Source organism: Ciconia boyciana, chromosome 11 (assembly GCF_034638445.1).
Source record: "Ciconia boyciana chromosome 11, ASM3463844v1, whole genome shotgun sequence".
NCBI classification, from domain to species: Eukaryota; Metazoa; Chordata; class Aves; order Ciconiiformes; family Ciconiidae; genus Ciconia; species Ciconia boyciana.
This window is the reverse complement of record NC_132944.1, coordinates 20,366,435-20,381,550: the sequence shown is the minus strand read 5'-3', so window position 1 is coordinate 20,381,550 and position 15,116 is coordinate 20,366,435. Positions and strand designations below refer to the sequence as shown.

Sequence of the window (15,116 nt, the reverse complement as noted above, 5' to 3'; positions counted from 1 at the left end):
CATAATTTGGTTCTATTATGAATTCCCATAATGGAAGTAATTCAATATGCTCAGCTACCTCTATCATAATTTCTCCTTCTACAGCAGCTTGTATCCTCCAATCTCAAGCCACTTTGTGATTGTCAGTTCATGACATGCGGAAACACTACTGGGCTAAAGCTATTATCATAATTTCCACTTTATGGATGGAAAATTGAGGAAGATTTAGGTTAAAAATTGCTTAGTGCTTCAGTCATTTTTTTCAGGTCTCCAATCTGATATTTCTTGGGTTTATTTTTATAAAGCACCATTTCACAAACTTAAAAGCAGAGTCTGGTTAGCTCAGGTCAGGTGTGCAGAATTAAAGGCTTCTTTTGTATAGCAAACCTACATGATTTGCCCACAGTCACACTGTAAGTGAGCAACAAGGCTTGGAGTCTAATCCATAACACCTGACTTCCATTCTTATGCTTTTGCTATCAAAGTATGTTCCCTTATGACCAGAAAAGATCCTTTCAGAACCTCCAGACTGTTTTCTTGAGTCCTCAGGCAATGAAATAAATGCAGCTGTGAATCTTTTTGCTTTAAGCAAAATACTATTATAGACCTGATTTTGATCTTGTGGACCCCAAGGAAATATGGCTGTAATTCTGCTCAGGTCACCTCTTTGAAACAGCGAGGTGCAAAATTAAAATCAAACAGAAGTATCTTCCTCTGAGATAGACTGCTCTCCATTTACATTCAGGTAAATCTGATGCATCTTCATTGAATTTTCAGCATTGTTCTGGACCTCTCCTATTTAACTAGCTCCACATTGTCTATATCACTATTAAATCCCACAAAGCTTCTCAGGAAATATGATTAATTGGGATTAAAGGGTTAATAAAAAACATTTTTAAAATGTTGCATTAAAAAATTTCTCTTTTAAAGCAATTTCCTTGTTTGCCTGGACAGACAAGCCTCAGCTGCTCTGCTGACCTGCGCAAAAGGCTGATCCATCATAAATGTTTGACGTTTCTCTGTAAGGACTGTCAGTCCCACTCACATCATGGTGATCTCGGCTGAGGACGACTGGAGCCTGCAAAAAGCCAAGGACAAGAAAATGGAATCCTTCATGGACTGTCAATGCTACCAACAATCATAATTTGCTGAATTCATTTCTGTCTTAAGTTATTTCAAACCTCAGCTTTGTCCCCTCTCCTAAACCCCCTGAAACACCTTCTCTGCCTGCTATTATTTATTATAAAACAGTAGTTCCAATGCTGTTCATGAAAGCCACCATCCTTTCATAACTAAGAACAAGAGCTTGTTTTTATGCCAATGGCATCCTCAAAGGAGGGCAGGGAGAAGAGGGAAAGCAGTATGGTTATTTCATCTGAGCATTTCTTTGCTGAAATTTCAAAGACATTTCAGTATGCAAAAATCTCCATTCAAAAATAGTTCTTGTTTGCTGTTGAAAATGAAAAGTAACAGTAAGAATTTTTACACTTTTTCATTCTTTTGGAAGACTTCAACACTAAAACCAGGTTAGCAATGAAAGTCAGTGATTTCATACAGCTCAAACAAGTCCATTCTTGATCTGGAATTTAATTGACAGTATGAATATAGATCAGCTTGCAGGTCTTCATTATCATTTGCCATGCACGGGGTTTATATAAGAATAATTCACTCTTGGCATGGTGTGGTCTGGAATTAGCTGGCTCTGTTTTCTGCTGGCAGTGAATTAGAAAATCATTGAAAATAGACATGAGCACCTAACTTGTGAGAGGGGGAATGGAGATTTGCAGAAATGATAAAAGGATGCAACAAAATCTGAAGGGCCTGGGAGTCTGACCTTGTCAGTCATAGCTCCAAGGGAGTGCTCTGGTCAGGTTTATTTTTTAAGACTAGCTTACAGCAACGTTCATTTTGAATCCTGAGAAGGTCAACAGCATTTGAAATATTTTAACAAACATTTTCTGACTAACAAAAACCAGGTCTTTCCTAGCTAGAATCCATTCTAAGTTTTACTTGAGTTTGCCCCTTTAAAAAGGGACAGAGGATAAGAAGCACTGGGCAGTGGCACAGTCTCTTGTTACTTTTAATGTCTGGGGTACTGCTAAGGAGTTACAGTTCCTGCCTTGTGTTTTCAGCAAATCACAGCATACGTTGTGCTTGTAGATGCCCAAATAGAAAATAAGGCAGATTCCCACCATGAAATAAAAGGTGGCATATTTCAGAGAGTTTCTAAACCCGTCTCTCTTCTATTATGTAGTGCAATACTGGTGACAGGCAGACACGAGGACTGAGCTGTAATACATGCTAACAGAATACTGGTCCCATGTAAACGGCAGGCACTTCTGTTCTCACTGGTTGAAGCTTTCTCCTTTCCCACCTGCCACCTCAGTCTCAGATATTAAACACAATTACCGGACCATATCAAGACAAAAGAGACAAACCTTAATCCTTCCTTCGGAAATCGCTCGATTAATAGCCACAGCTATAGACACACGACCCCTCTGATCAGAATATAAGATTCTAGCTTGAGAGCCAACAACCTGGAAAATAAAAATGCCAGAGCGATAAGGTTCTCTGTGCAACTGGCTTATCTTCAGGCCCCAGATAAATGGAGTCACAGGATTGACCCCTTCTGTAGGAGAAAGTGCAGATTATTTCTTCGTCAACATCCAGCTGCCAGAAAAAAGAAATTAAAATCCCTCTTTGAACTGAGTTTTATCTCCACTCACACAATCAGTGATATGTATTTCTGTATTCAGCTGCTACTGTCCAATAAATCCCACTTTTTAAATCAACCTGATTGCTAGGCTATAATCCCCCTATCAACAAATCCCTTATCAACAGCTGAGAAGCAGAGGTTTGGAACTGGTGATGGTGGGCTGGAAGGGAAGAGAAATATGGAGACAAAGAATGGCAAAGAACATCTGTCCTGCACAGCTATGCTCCTCTCCAGCTTTTACCCCACAGACCAATCTGGCTTCCAGATGAGAAGAACACATATGAGCCCTACAGTGTTACCAGTTAGCTTCACAGTGAGAGCCTGCCCTAAAAGAAAAACAAAGGATGCTTCCCTGGCATCCTGCTTCCCACAGTGCAAGAGGATGGCAGTTCTTTGGCCTCATCACCTGCTTTGAAGAGGCTACTGGGAACTGCAGGTGTGGAGAGCTTGGGCCAAAGCCATGCCAAGAAGGACGTTTTGAATAGTGCTCTGAAAGAAAGGTGGTTACAAATGAGGTGGATAGTGAATCATTGACGTGTTTCACTCCAGATAAGACTACATATTGCTGAATTATTTGAACATTTCCAGATGAGGAAGTGAAGGGAAAGAACTGTTTTACCTCACCGTAAAACCGTGCTGCGGAGGGAGGTTTAAGTTATCAGCCCTGGGAGTTACAGCTAGTGTTTTCACTCATGCCCATTCCTGCTTTTCACTCCAGCATTCCAAAACTGCATTCTGGACCAGAAGTGGTCACGCGTGCTGAAGGATGTTGTGCACTTACCAAGCTGTGCCTGCCAGCTTCGCGAATCCAGCGGATGTTGTCATGGTACTGCTGCTTCACAGATGTGCTCACTTGCAAGAGAAAGCAAGAAAGAAAAGAGGTTTTGGAAATGAATGCAATATGCTCTAAGTTTAATTTAATTCATCTGACAGCACTAGGAAGTCAAATTCTACTCTCAGATGCGAGCACGCATATAGGAAATGCTATATAGAATCCTCTGTGCAGCTGATGCAGTAACTGGTACCATATATTTAGAGGAAGGTATGAGATATCACCTAGGAGGCAGTGGGAATGCTAACTCCCATTCAGATCTTTAGCAAACTAAATTAAACCTTGAAATATGGGTTACATGTACTGTTCATTTTTTGGTCACCTAGCTTGCTGCCTACTAAATGCCTAATCCCTTTCTGAGACTGCTAAATTAGGAGCTTTAGCAAACTCCATGACATTGGGTACTACAGTCCAGCCTTGCATCAGGTAGTAAATAACTCCTTTGAGTCAGCCAGCAGAAATTCTCAGAAGCAGCTGGCAATACATACTTGAGGATAAGTTACACCAACACTGGGATATAGATTTATAGCACAGCCACTGCTCTGTACTAAATGGCCCACATGAATGTTTTTATCGCAGGATAAAACTGAGGTCTCTCATCCTACAGAGGTATGTTGCTTCGCATTACTATGGAGCACAAACTGCACAGAAAAAATTATGGAGTAGCTACTTTATGTGTAAATCCACCCTACACCTTGGTTAGATATATATGTTGTTATCTAAGAAGAGAATTATATATAATCTTTTTATATTCTCCATCTTCTCCTCTTATTTATATCTGTGCCATTCCATCTCAATCAGCCAAACCAAAGAAGAGTAAGAATAAAGATATTTGAAGTGAAACAGTGAAATATGGCACGTATCAGTCAGATACATGGCAACCTCAGTACAATCAACTGCCTCCACAGGCATGGCACCATCTGTAGCAAGTGAGTAACAAAAGGGAGAGGCAGGATGGAATGGGACAGAAGCATTGTCTTACTGTCTTAATTTTGGGGGCTTTTACAGTTATGCCTTTCCCCGCAGGCTGAGTGTGAGCTCAGATAAGGTTACAATGGCTGAAGAAGTTACTGCCGGTAGGCTCTTTCTCTGTGGGCTAAGCTACGTCACATTACCTTGTCCTGAGAGACATGGTCAGCTACCAGGGCTCAGCTGGCATGTGGGAACATGCTAAGCCACAGTGACTTGCTCATGCATTAGAGCTTCAAGTTATAATCATTTCTGCAGATGCCAAGATAGCATGTTCCCCATCACTTTCCAGCTCTCACCCATTTTCCAGTCAAATTATAATGGATATATAACTTCACAGAATCATAGAATACCAGGTTGGAAGGGACCTCAAGGATCACCTGGCCCAGCCTTTCTTGGCAAAAGCACGGTCTAGACAAGATAGCCCAGCACCCTGTCCAGCTGAACCAAAGTGAATCTTAAATCTGAAACTTGTGTTTGAAAGTCAGTCAAACTGGAGAAACTGCACACTGCTAACTTGAAATTGTCCCCAGTAACTGATAAGAGTGTTTAAGACTACTGTCTTTCCACTAGGCAATATGTCAGCAGATACGCATAGTAAAACCAGAAAAAGGAAAGAGGAAAAGGCAAGATACTCATATCTAATCCAGGTTAAACACATTGTTAAAGGGAAATGTAAAATACACTCATTCCTGCAGAGGCAGGCCTTCCATACAGAGAGTTTTAATGATCCTAAAAAGACCTGTCAGTGCTTTAGGGGTTGGCTCCCAGTGATAGCTTCTAAACTCTGCAATGAGGATTAACATGTCAGCTCTTAGCTTCACAGGGAGTGAAAGATGAAACATCTGCTAGAGCTGTCCTAGGAGGATTGTGCTGCCATTCATAAGCTTTAGGGAAACATCTTCTAGAAGGTAATGGGTAGTGTTCACTTAGGTTATTATAGATATTTAATGAGAGTTTACAGGAGTTACTCTAGAAAACTGCATAGAGAATGAGTTCCTTTATCACTTTTATAAGCTCAGAGAGTACTTACCATATTTTATACTTCACAGTACACAGACTTAAAGAAAAGATCTTACTGTCTGTTAATTCTATAGAACATATCCAGAAAAGAAGCCAGATGAGAATACTGGCTACAAGGACATATCTCAACACAGCACATCTGTCCCTCCCAGCCAGCTCCAATAAACAGTCATATTCTCTGTCCTAGACTGTGGTGTGTCCAAAGTTGGATTTCATCAGTTACCCCTGGGGAAGTGAAGAATCCTCTCCTTTATTTAGCCTCACTTCCTGCAACTGAAAAATCTTACAGCTCTTTCTAGAAAGACCTTAACTTTACATTAGCTCCACACGTGTCTCATTTGCTAAACTGCTGCCCCCATTTCCCCACTCCAACAGGAATACATTTTGAAGTCAGGCAAGCTGTGTTGCTTCCGGTATTTCATAGGCCTTTGTACTTATTTAGGGTTTAAAAGATACTGGAAAGCACTGTGTACTCAGAGGAACAGTCCTCATCAACACAGATTGGCTCCCTTTGCTCTTGGGAGATTTGTATTGTTGTTATGCATCAGCTCAGCCTTCAAACTACCACAGAGGTCATAAATCCAAGTTACACTGCAATCATTAGTGCTGCATCTCTCATGCAAAGGCTAAATTAAAAGCTTGGGTACCTTAGGTGTGGAAGCAGATACTAAAACTACATAGGACTTTTTCCACAGTTTGTGAGGTTTAAGCGCAAAAATATAACTCCACGAAAGAAGCAGCACGTTTAACATTGAACTCAAGGCCAGGTCAAAAAGTTTAGACTTGGAATGCAACAGACTTCAGCTCTGTGGAGTTTTCACTCAGCCATCATAACAGATACCTCTATAAAATTCAAAGATAGGTTCAGATTTTAGATGTACAAGTGTGTGAGGATATCCAGACCCTGGAATTTGGTCCAAGCCCAGGTCCCATAGGGAGTGGACAGCAAGTGGAATACTCAAGAACATGAATCCATGAATGGCTGTTTATTTTCTGGCCAAATTCTGTTTTCATTTCTTTTTGAAATCCTATGCTCATTGTCCTGCCAAATTCAACATCAAATCCAATAATAGCCTTGCCCTTAAGCCTGTTTTCACCTGTTGGGATTTTTTAAATGTAATTTTTCATTTAAATTAAGAATATCATGCAAGAGTTCAATGCTTTTTGTCTGTGCAAGAGACTTCTCTCCTGAGCTTTACATTATCATCTATATAAACACCCACATACTATGTGCACCCAGTAACTGATTCATTTCCTAGTCTTGCAATGCAAACCATCCAAAGGTCATGCATCATTTCAATCTTGAGAGAAGATGACTGGAGACTGAAGTACATGGCAGAAAAATTACTGCAAATTTTTGAAGAGAGATCCAGCACTATAGTATTGATTTCACCCTCCCTTCGATTAAGCCGAGGGACCAGGTTTAAAAACATGAAAGTTTCAATATCCTTAGAACAGGGGAGGCACTTCTGGGGCACTGCATTAAAAACCCCTCATGCTCCATTGCTATTTCTTTAAGATGACTCCTAAGGAAAGTTTAAGAGAATAGACAGAGCTAAGGACCTTGCAGGGTCAGACCCACTCTATCAATAATTCACCTCTTGGGAGGAAAAGGAAGCTGGACACCAGCCTTACATTATAGGAAGACAACAGTAGTTTTGTTTCAAACGAGACATATCTGAATGTGGTATATCCTTTTCAGAAATACCACCCTAGATGCATGCAATGCTAACTCTTCCAGAACAAATAGGAGAGCATTCAAAATCTTCACACTTCTATTCATATTTCAACAATGTCTTTCACAAACGAAGCAACAAATATTTAAATATTACCAGGTAAAAATATTATGCTCTCCACCCCATAAAATATGCTTTGGATTTGTGATCCGTTTCCTTCTGATCCCTTCCTTGATTCTAAGAAGCACAAAACTCCACTCTCTCGAAACAGAAGAGCTGAGGACTTAGTGCTAGGGGACAATGACACTTAAGTCTTTGAGTCTGCTGTCCAGCTACTGTAAAAGCAGACAAAGAAAGGGAAAGTAGTAGGGCCTTCCACTGCAACCTGGGAGATTAGGATTCATGTTTGCTGACGCAAAATTAGCTTGTCTCAGTTCCCATTCATAAGCAGGAGATAACAGTAATAGCCCACTTCAGGGATATGGAAGAGTGAAAGAGTGTAATTCCTAGATACTAGAGTAGCATACAGAGCCATGCAGATATTCGAGATTGGTTCCACGAGTGAGTAGAAACAGCTGTCAATGTATTAACAAATGACAAAAAAGAAAGACCTCAAAATTGTAATCACAAATAAATGACACTGGATGGAGCACCACACCCATGAAACCTGGGTTTCCTGCCACTGATCTGCTTGCTAGCCTCTTGAAAACCTCCCTAGGTTCCCATGCCTCATTCACCTGGGAGATAGGGGCAAAGCAATCTGACTCCTTTAAAAAACTCTTGGAGACCTATTGATGAAAGATTCTGTTTGCTTTAAAGTTTCAAGGTGACAAAGCGCAGGAAAATCCGTAACAAATGAAGATAAATGCTCTTAGCCAAAATTGTAAGAATAGCTTTGGGTTCAATAACCTCTCTACATGGCGTTTTTATATTTTACCTACTGGTTACATTCCTTATAGGAGTTTGGAGAACAGTGAGATTTCCTGCCCCCATGGAACAGGCAAGAGAGTGCTCTACAGTTTCATCCAAAAGCTATCACACACTGCACAACTGAGTTTCCTTTTCTCCCCAAAAGCACCCCCAGTGATGGGGGCATGGGATGGTGTCTTACCTCCCTGATGTATAGAGTCTTCCAGCACAGACATGGCAATTGAGTCAGTGGTAGCAAGATCCTGTGGGTCACCTGAGGTACAAACCCAGCGGAATGGCCCAAATCCCAGGGAAAAAATGTCCCTGGGAAGAGAACATGTTTCATTAAGAGATAGTTGAAATTCTTTCCTTATTTATCCTGGCTGCTAGCAGTGCTTTTCTTTCATTAGCTGGAGACGGAAGAATTTGAAACATTTTCAATGAACTAATCTAAACAGAAGCATCAGGGACCATTAACTGAGAAATTAAACAGTGGCTGTGTGAAACAGCATCGACTGGTGTATAAAAATACAGTCAGGCCAGAATCTTGATAGGAATGTTGGGCAGTTCAATCAAACAAGTGCATCATCAGATGAATTGCAATTTTTCTTTTGTTTCATCAAATATACTCTCCCTGATGCCTCGTCTTTTCATCCTTAACTCAGGCTAACTCTGAGTGCATCTACACTATCAGACAAATGTAGGTTTGGAACAAGTGCCTGAGTCCAGACTCATTTGCTGTCCACGTTGTTTACACACAATAGTAAGACACACTTCAGTTGAGTTCCAGAAGAAGAGATCTAATCTGGTTGGTGCCTTACTCTATGTTCAAGCTCTTATTCACATGATATAGGCAAGCTACGTATGAGTCAGAGGCAAAAGGTGTTGTAAACCCAGCCACTCAACAGATCTGAGCTCCGCTTTTTCTACAAGCAGTATGCACAGCTTGGGTAAGAGGTACAGTTGGCAATATGAGCAGAAGAGTGTCCTATTTCAGAAGTTCTTTTACCTTCAGTGTAGACATAGGCTTTGATGATTTGGAATTGAGCTCTACTGCTCTGAAGAGACAAGCTCTTCATTTTTAGCACCTAGAAGTGAACTTGCATATAGTTACAGTTTGAGGCTGTGACTTAGCTATTCAAGAGAGTAGAACTCAAGAGAGTAGAACTGCTTAAGGAAAATTGACGCAACAAAAGAGAAAATGCAGCTATTCACGTAAAGGAGTGAAGAGTTTGATTTGGCAATGCTTTAGCTTACTGTTCACACATCTGGTGTCTGCTTTCATAAGACCTTTTATTTCTAAAAAGGATAAAGCTTTACACCAAAGTATCAAGACATGCCATGCTTTTCAGGACAAAATATTAGCCAAACCTATGCTGTAGAGTTTACTTATGTTAATCACACACAACATGTCCCTCCAGGTCTGGCTCTTCTTTTCCCCTGTACACAGGAAAACGCAAGGAGTAACTCTAAGGAAGCCAACAGAAAACACGAGTATGATGCTTACAGCCAACAGAACATCTTCCAAAACCACACTGGGCATTACTCCAGAGTGGAGAAAAATAAGACTAACTCTGGCATAACTCCTGTGAGATCAATTTTCCTACTGCTATGGTTAACTCCTTTTCATCATTTATAGTACACTGCAAGATTTGCACTAAGTGGAATCTCTGTAGTACTCTCCCTCTAAACAGGAGTCACAAGAGACTCAAGTGCTTTATTCCAAACTATCCTCAACGTACCCCATGATGTGCTGAACATAGGAAGGATATCGAAATTCTGTTTTATTGGCTCCTCTTTTCTCAACATCAGCACCTATAAAATAATTTTAATAGTCAGTGACTTGATGAGAAAAACTATGAAATGTAAAACCAGACTGCACCCGAGTTCCCATGAAGGCTCTATCTCAGCCACAGAGAAGGTCAGGGGTCTTGGAGAATGAGAGAAACAGAGAGACTAAGGAGTTAGCCTAACACAGTGACCAACTCTATCCTACCAAAATATACAGCTGGGAAGATGCATGCAGGATTGTCCTTGTTTCCACCTAACAACTCCAGGATCTACTCACCAGCCCTTTGAGCTTCCAAGAGAAAAGCATTGCCATAATCCCAAAAAAACATGCCCTTATCAGCTAGTCTGTTAATAGCAGCCACATGTCTCTTCAGACTGAAATAAAGAAGGAAACAGTTATTCTTGAGATTGATAAAATATCAAAAAGAATAATATCATGAACTCACTAAAGGCATGGGAGTAGGGGGAAACAGATGGAACCAAAAGACCCCAGAGAAATTCAGATATAAACCCATAAGATACCAAATGAGATGCTTTCAATCTCTCTACCACCTGTTACTCCCAAATCTTGAAGTGATTTACAGTCATTAAGGGAACTTCATTAATTAGCAGAAAAGGGTCACGTCTTCCAGCAAAGAAATGCAGCCAGCTCTGAGGATGGAAGGTAATAACAAAAACCAGCCTCCACAAAACAGCAAAAGAGTTTAAGAAGTTCACAGAGAAAGTGAGCAGAGACAGAAAAACTAAAAATGGCTAAACATCACTGTGCTGGCCTCTCCCTTGGCCAAAACAGCCCAGTTTTCCCTTTGTTTCCAATAGCAGACCATACCCCAGGACTGCTCTCTGTGATACCATTTCCACTTAATATTATCCAGTTCTAATCTCAATGCATAGTTGCATATGAAGTTGTACATGCATAGGTGTAACCTCTTGGAACTCTAGAGAGGTAAATCAATGCCTAACAAATGAAACTGGATTTGTTTAGGTCATACCTAGCTTGTTAGAAATGAGTCCCCCCAGAAATTTACCTGTTACCTTTGTCTTAAAGTAGGATGATACAAAATTGGGAAACTGGAAGGGTCCTTGTAGGTCCCTCATCCAAAGTCAAATAGATTATATGCCCATATTCTACCTTCTACTGGAAAAAGGTCTCCAGCAGGAATGTTCAAGGTGAACGAAACCAGATTAGGAGCCATAAAGTCTCGAAAGTACCAGTTGAGAACAACAGTACAGCTTGCTGCCTCTGTTCCACAGTTCATTCTTTCTATATAAACTATGCCAAATTGCTCCCTTTCTAATGTCCAATTCCAATTTCACTTGCAAACTTGTAAATCAGGAGTAGCTCCCAGAAATCAAGGTGCTAAACCGAACTTAGTTACAGTTGCAGGAAGCTGGGAGGAGTGATTGGGGGAGTTTGTCCCCTCCTTATATCCTTCCCTAAAAAAGCATTACTGGCACAGCTGGAAGCATGGTAGGCTAGATGGATTTTCTGGCCTACCTGTTGGGTTTTCATGCTATATTTAGTGAACCTAAACCAACTGGTAGACTACGTGGAATTGTACTTATTGTCCCAGATTTTAAAAACCTAATGCAACTTAGGAATTTATAGAAGTGAAATAAATCATTACTGTTCAGAGCTCTGATCTTATACACCATTCCTAAAATGGTGGGTAAGCGATGTATGCCAGATTCTGAGCGATAGCTGTATAAGTACAAAGTTGGGAGCTATTAGTACTGTAGCTCTACCCCAGATTTCTACTGAAATACCAAAGAACAGAAACTTCTTGTGAGAAAGACAAAGGCCTGATCACTTGCAGAGCAACTAAACTTAAAGTTTAAAAACATGTGTTGCCAGAACATTTACCTCTCTTGTACCAGGGTCCGGAACTTCCCCGGATTGGTGGAAAGAAGCTGCTTTGCTTCTTCAAAGCCAAGCTGTACTGGGTAGTATCCCCCGCTGAATGGGTTATGACACGAAGTTTGGTCAGATCCCAGATCAACTAGCAGCTCTCCTGTTGTGTCTAGCTCATATACTAGCCTCTCCCTGGGGAAGACAATGAATGGAGTGTTTGAACAGAAGCTGTCATTTCACATTCTAGCTCCTCTTTCAGGTGAACTTCTTCCATCCCAAGAGGTTGTTTATAAAGGCATGCCCTTGGCAGGCTAAGTCTTAGTTTTAGCAGTCAGGAGGTGGGAAATGATGGTGATGAAGATTTAGGTGCAACTTTTATACTTTGCATTTACCTGTGCAGGAATGCTGATAGATGAGTCAGATACCAGTATGACATACCAGTCTCATTGGTCAGTCTCAACCCTTGGTATATGGTGTGACAGCAAGATTTACCATTGGATAAAGCCTCAAGAGTGCCAGAATTTCTGTCCATCTGATTATTTTTATTCAATCAATACCTCAATACTTCTACTCTTCACTGAAGTCAAAGACATTTTCTTGCTATCCAGTTAGCAAAAGGTTAGAAGGAAAGGGATAAACTCTTTCTTCATCCAAGAAAGAGTCTTAGGGATTTCTTTCCCTCACAAATTCATTGTTCCATAAGGAAAGGAGAAGGTGCATGGGAAGCAACTGGGAACTGGAACATAAGGATGAAGACCCCTCTTTTGACAATACAGTTTTTCATGAGCATCTAGAGTAATGAACTCAGCACTAGGTTTAATGCCTCTTCTCTTCCAAGTTTGGGAACTAATTCCAGGTTGACTAACAAGCAAAAGCATTAATATATCCATTATCCATATATACTACTTACCATAGATCTACCACATTCCCATGATAACCCAAACTAAGGGCAATTTTATTCTTTCTTGCATCTCTAGAATAGATTAAAAAGATTGGTTGAAGAAAATGCACCTCATGTAATTCCATCTTACAATGTACAAATCATATACAGAGTCAGACCCAGCAAAAAAGTCTATATGTGGTTTCCAACACTCATCTAGGCAACAGATCTTTCAACCTTTATGTAATTGTTAATCACTGATTCCAGAAAGCTTGAGTGATGCTTCAAGTGTAACATTATTTGTAATTGCTCTATGCATATTCATGAAACCGAATGAAGACACATTTAACATTGTATTGGGTCTGCGTGGCAAGCTTTTGGTAGCAGGGGGGCTACAGAGGTGGCTTCTGTGAGAAGCTGCTAGAAGCTTCCCCTATGTAAGATAGAGCCAATGCTAGCCGGCTCCAAGGCGGACCTGCCACTGGCCAAGGCCAAGCCCATCAGCGATGGTGATAGCCCCTCTGGGATAACATATTTAAGAAGGGGGGGAAAAAGACCTGCACAATTGCAGCCAGAGAGAGGACTGAGAATATGAGAGAGGAACAACTCTGCAGACACCAAGGTCAGTGAAGAAGGAAGGGGAGGACGCGCTCCAGGCACCAGAGCAGAGATTCCCCTGCAGCTCATGGTGAAGACCATGGTGAGGCAGGCTGTCCCCTTGCAGCCCATGGAGGTCCATGGTGGAGCAGATCTCCACTGCAGCCCGTGGAGGACCCCACACCAGAGCAGGAGGATGCCTGAAGGAGACTGTGACCCTGTGGGAAGCCCACAGTGGAGCAGGCTCCTGGCAGGACCTGTGGACCCGTGGAGAGAGGAGCCCATGCTGGAGCAGGTTTGCTGGCAGGACTTGTGACCCCGCAGGGGACCCACGCTGGAGCAGTCTGTTCCTGAAGGACTGCACCCTGTGGAAGGGGCCCATGCTGGATCAGTTTGTGAAGAACTGCAGCCTGTGGGAAGGACTTATGTTAGAAAAGTTCATGGAGAACTGTCTCCTGCGGGAGGGAGCCCACGCTGGAGCAGGCGAAGAGTGTGAGGAGTCCTCCCTCTGAGGAGGAAGGAGCGGCAGAGACAACATGTGATGAACTGAGCACAACCCCCATTCCCTGTCTCCTGTGCCGCTGGGGAGGAGGAGGTAGAGAATTTGGGAGTGAAGTTAAGCCCAGGAAGAAGGGAGGGGTGGGGGGAAGGTGTTTTAAGATTTAGTTTTTATTTTCTCATTATCCTACTCTGATTTGATTGGTAATAAATTAAATTAATTTTCCCCAGGTCGAGTCTTTTTTGCCCGTGACAGTAATTGGTGAATGATCTCTCCCTGTCCTTATCTCAACCCACAAGCCTTTCTTTATATTTTCTCTCCCCTATCCAGCCGAGGAGGGGAGTGATAGAGCAGCTTGGTGGGCACCTGGCTTCCCACCAGGGTCAACCCACCACACATATATAAATGATATGAAGCATTGGTAGTGGCTTGCAGCAAGCATTGGTAGTCACTAATAATGACTGCTGCTGTTTGGAAGGATGGCTTCACATTCAAAAGCAGACCTGGAATAAGAAGAGGTGTCCCTCAACCCCTTCTATATGCACACTAAAATGGCACAATGCAGAAAGATGTACAGTGAGGATTAGGAAGCAGATGTAAACTCACTGAATTGTGTTACAAGTCATACCTAAGGCGAGCAATGCAATGGTCCAGGTTGTTAGAGATTTCCATCAGCCATCCCTGCTTGTGACGTTTCAGAAGTGCTGCTTCATCAACCTAAGAGAAATAGCAGAGATCTTAAAACTCCTATTTCCCCTATCCAGTCACTTTTACCTTTAGTTTTTCAATTAGTCTGCAAGAAAGAGTAGAAAAGAGGTAAAGGGAATAGCCCTGCCTTGGCCTTAAGAATATGGAGTGATTGTTCAAATACTTATTTTTCACCTCTGATTTTTTTTGTACTTTCTGTTCTTTTACTCCAGGCTCAAAGCAAGAAAAAAAATACTTTAATACATCACTTCACAAAATATTTTAGAAGCCAAAAATTATGATTAAAATTGTACAAGAGGTATTATTTTTCCACCAATTTTAATTATTCTTACTGTTTCTTTTCATGATTGTATTGAAAAAAATGAAAGCCAAAATGTTTCCAATTTATTTTTCAAATCTGGCTATTTTCTGTGAAAATAAAATTTCTATTTAATTAAGGAAATATTTTCTTTGATCAGCTCAGAGACAGACATTTCTGCCAGACTGCCCAGGATGAAGCAATGGTTTGCTGAATAAAACTGACCCCTACTTTTGTTCTTCGACTGCTGGTTGAAAATCTCAACCAAATATGGAAAAGAAAAGACGAAAGCATTTTCTTGTCCCAGCTGGCTAATGCCTCTGAAAAATGGAACGGATCAAAACAAAACTACATCTTTAATTCCCTCTTGTTTGAGCTTTGAAGCTC

General features: G+C 41.3%; 1 protein-coding gene across 2 annotated transcripts in view; it reads right to left on the bottom strand.

Annotated features, from left to right (window-relative positions):
• UROC1 (urocanate hydratase 1) overlaps positions 1 to 15,116 on the bottom strand; it is a 46,426-nt gene that overhangs the window by 9,702 nt on the left and 21,608 nt on the right. For both annotated transcript variants that reach the window (XM_072875844.1, XM_072875845.1), the window contains 9 exons: positions 14,352 to 14,440; positions 12,658 to 12,720; positions 11,760 to 11,939; positions 10,173 to 10,270; positions 9,847 to 9,919; positions 8,307 to 8,428; positions 3,477 to 3,547; positions 2,418 to 2,516; positions 958 to 1,057 (listed from right to left, as the gene is read on the bottom strand). In XM_072875844.1, the coding sequence (XP_072731945.1) occupies positions 958 to 1,057; positions 2,418 to 2,516; positions 3,477 to 3,547; positions 8,307 to 8,428; positions 9,847 to 9,919; positions 10,173 to 10,270; positions 11,760 to 11,939; positions 12,658 to 12,720; positions 14,352 to 14,440 (895 nt within the window). The remainder of the gene's footprint in view (positions 1 to 957; positions 1,058 to 2,417; positions 2,517 to 3,476; positions 3,548 to 8,306; positions 8,429 to 9,846; positions 9,920 to 10,172; positions 10,271 to 11,759; positions 11,940 to 12,657; positions 12,721 to 14,351; positions 14,441 to 15,116) is intronic.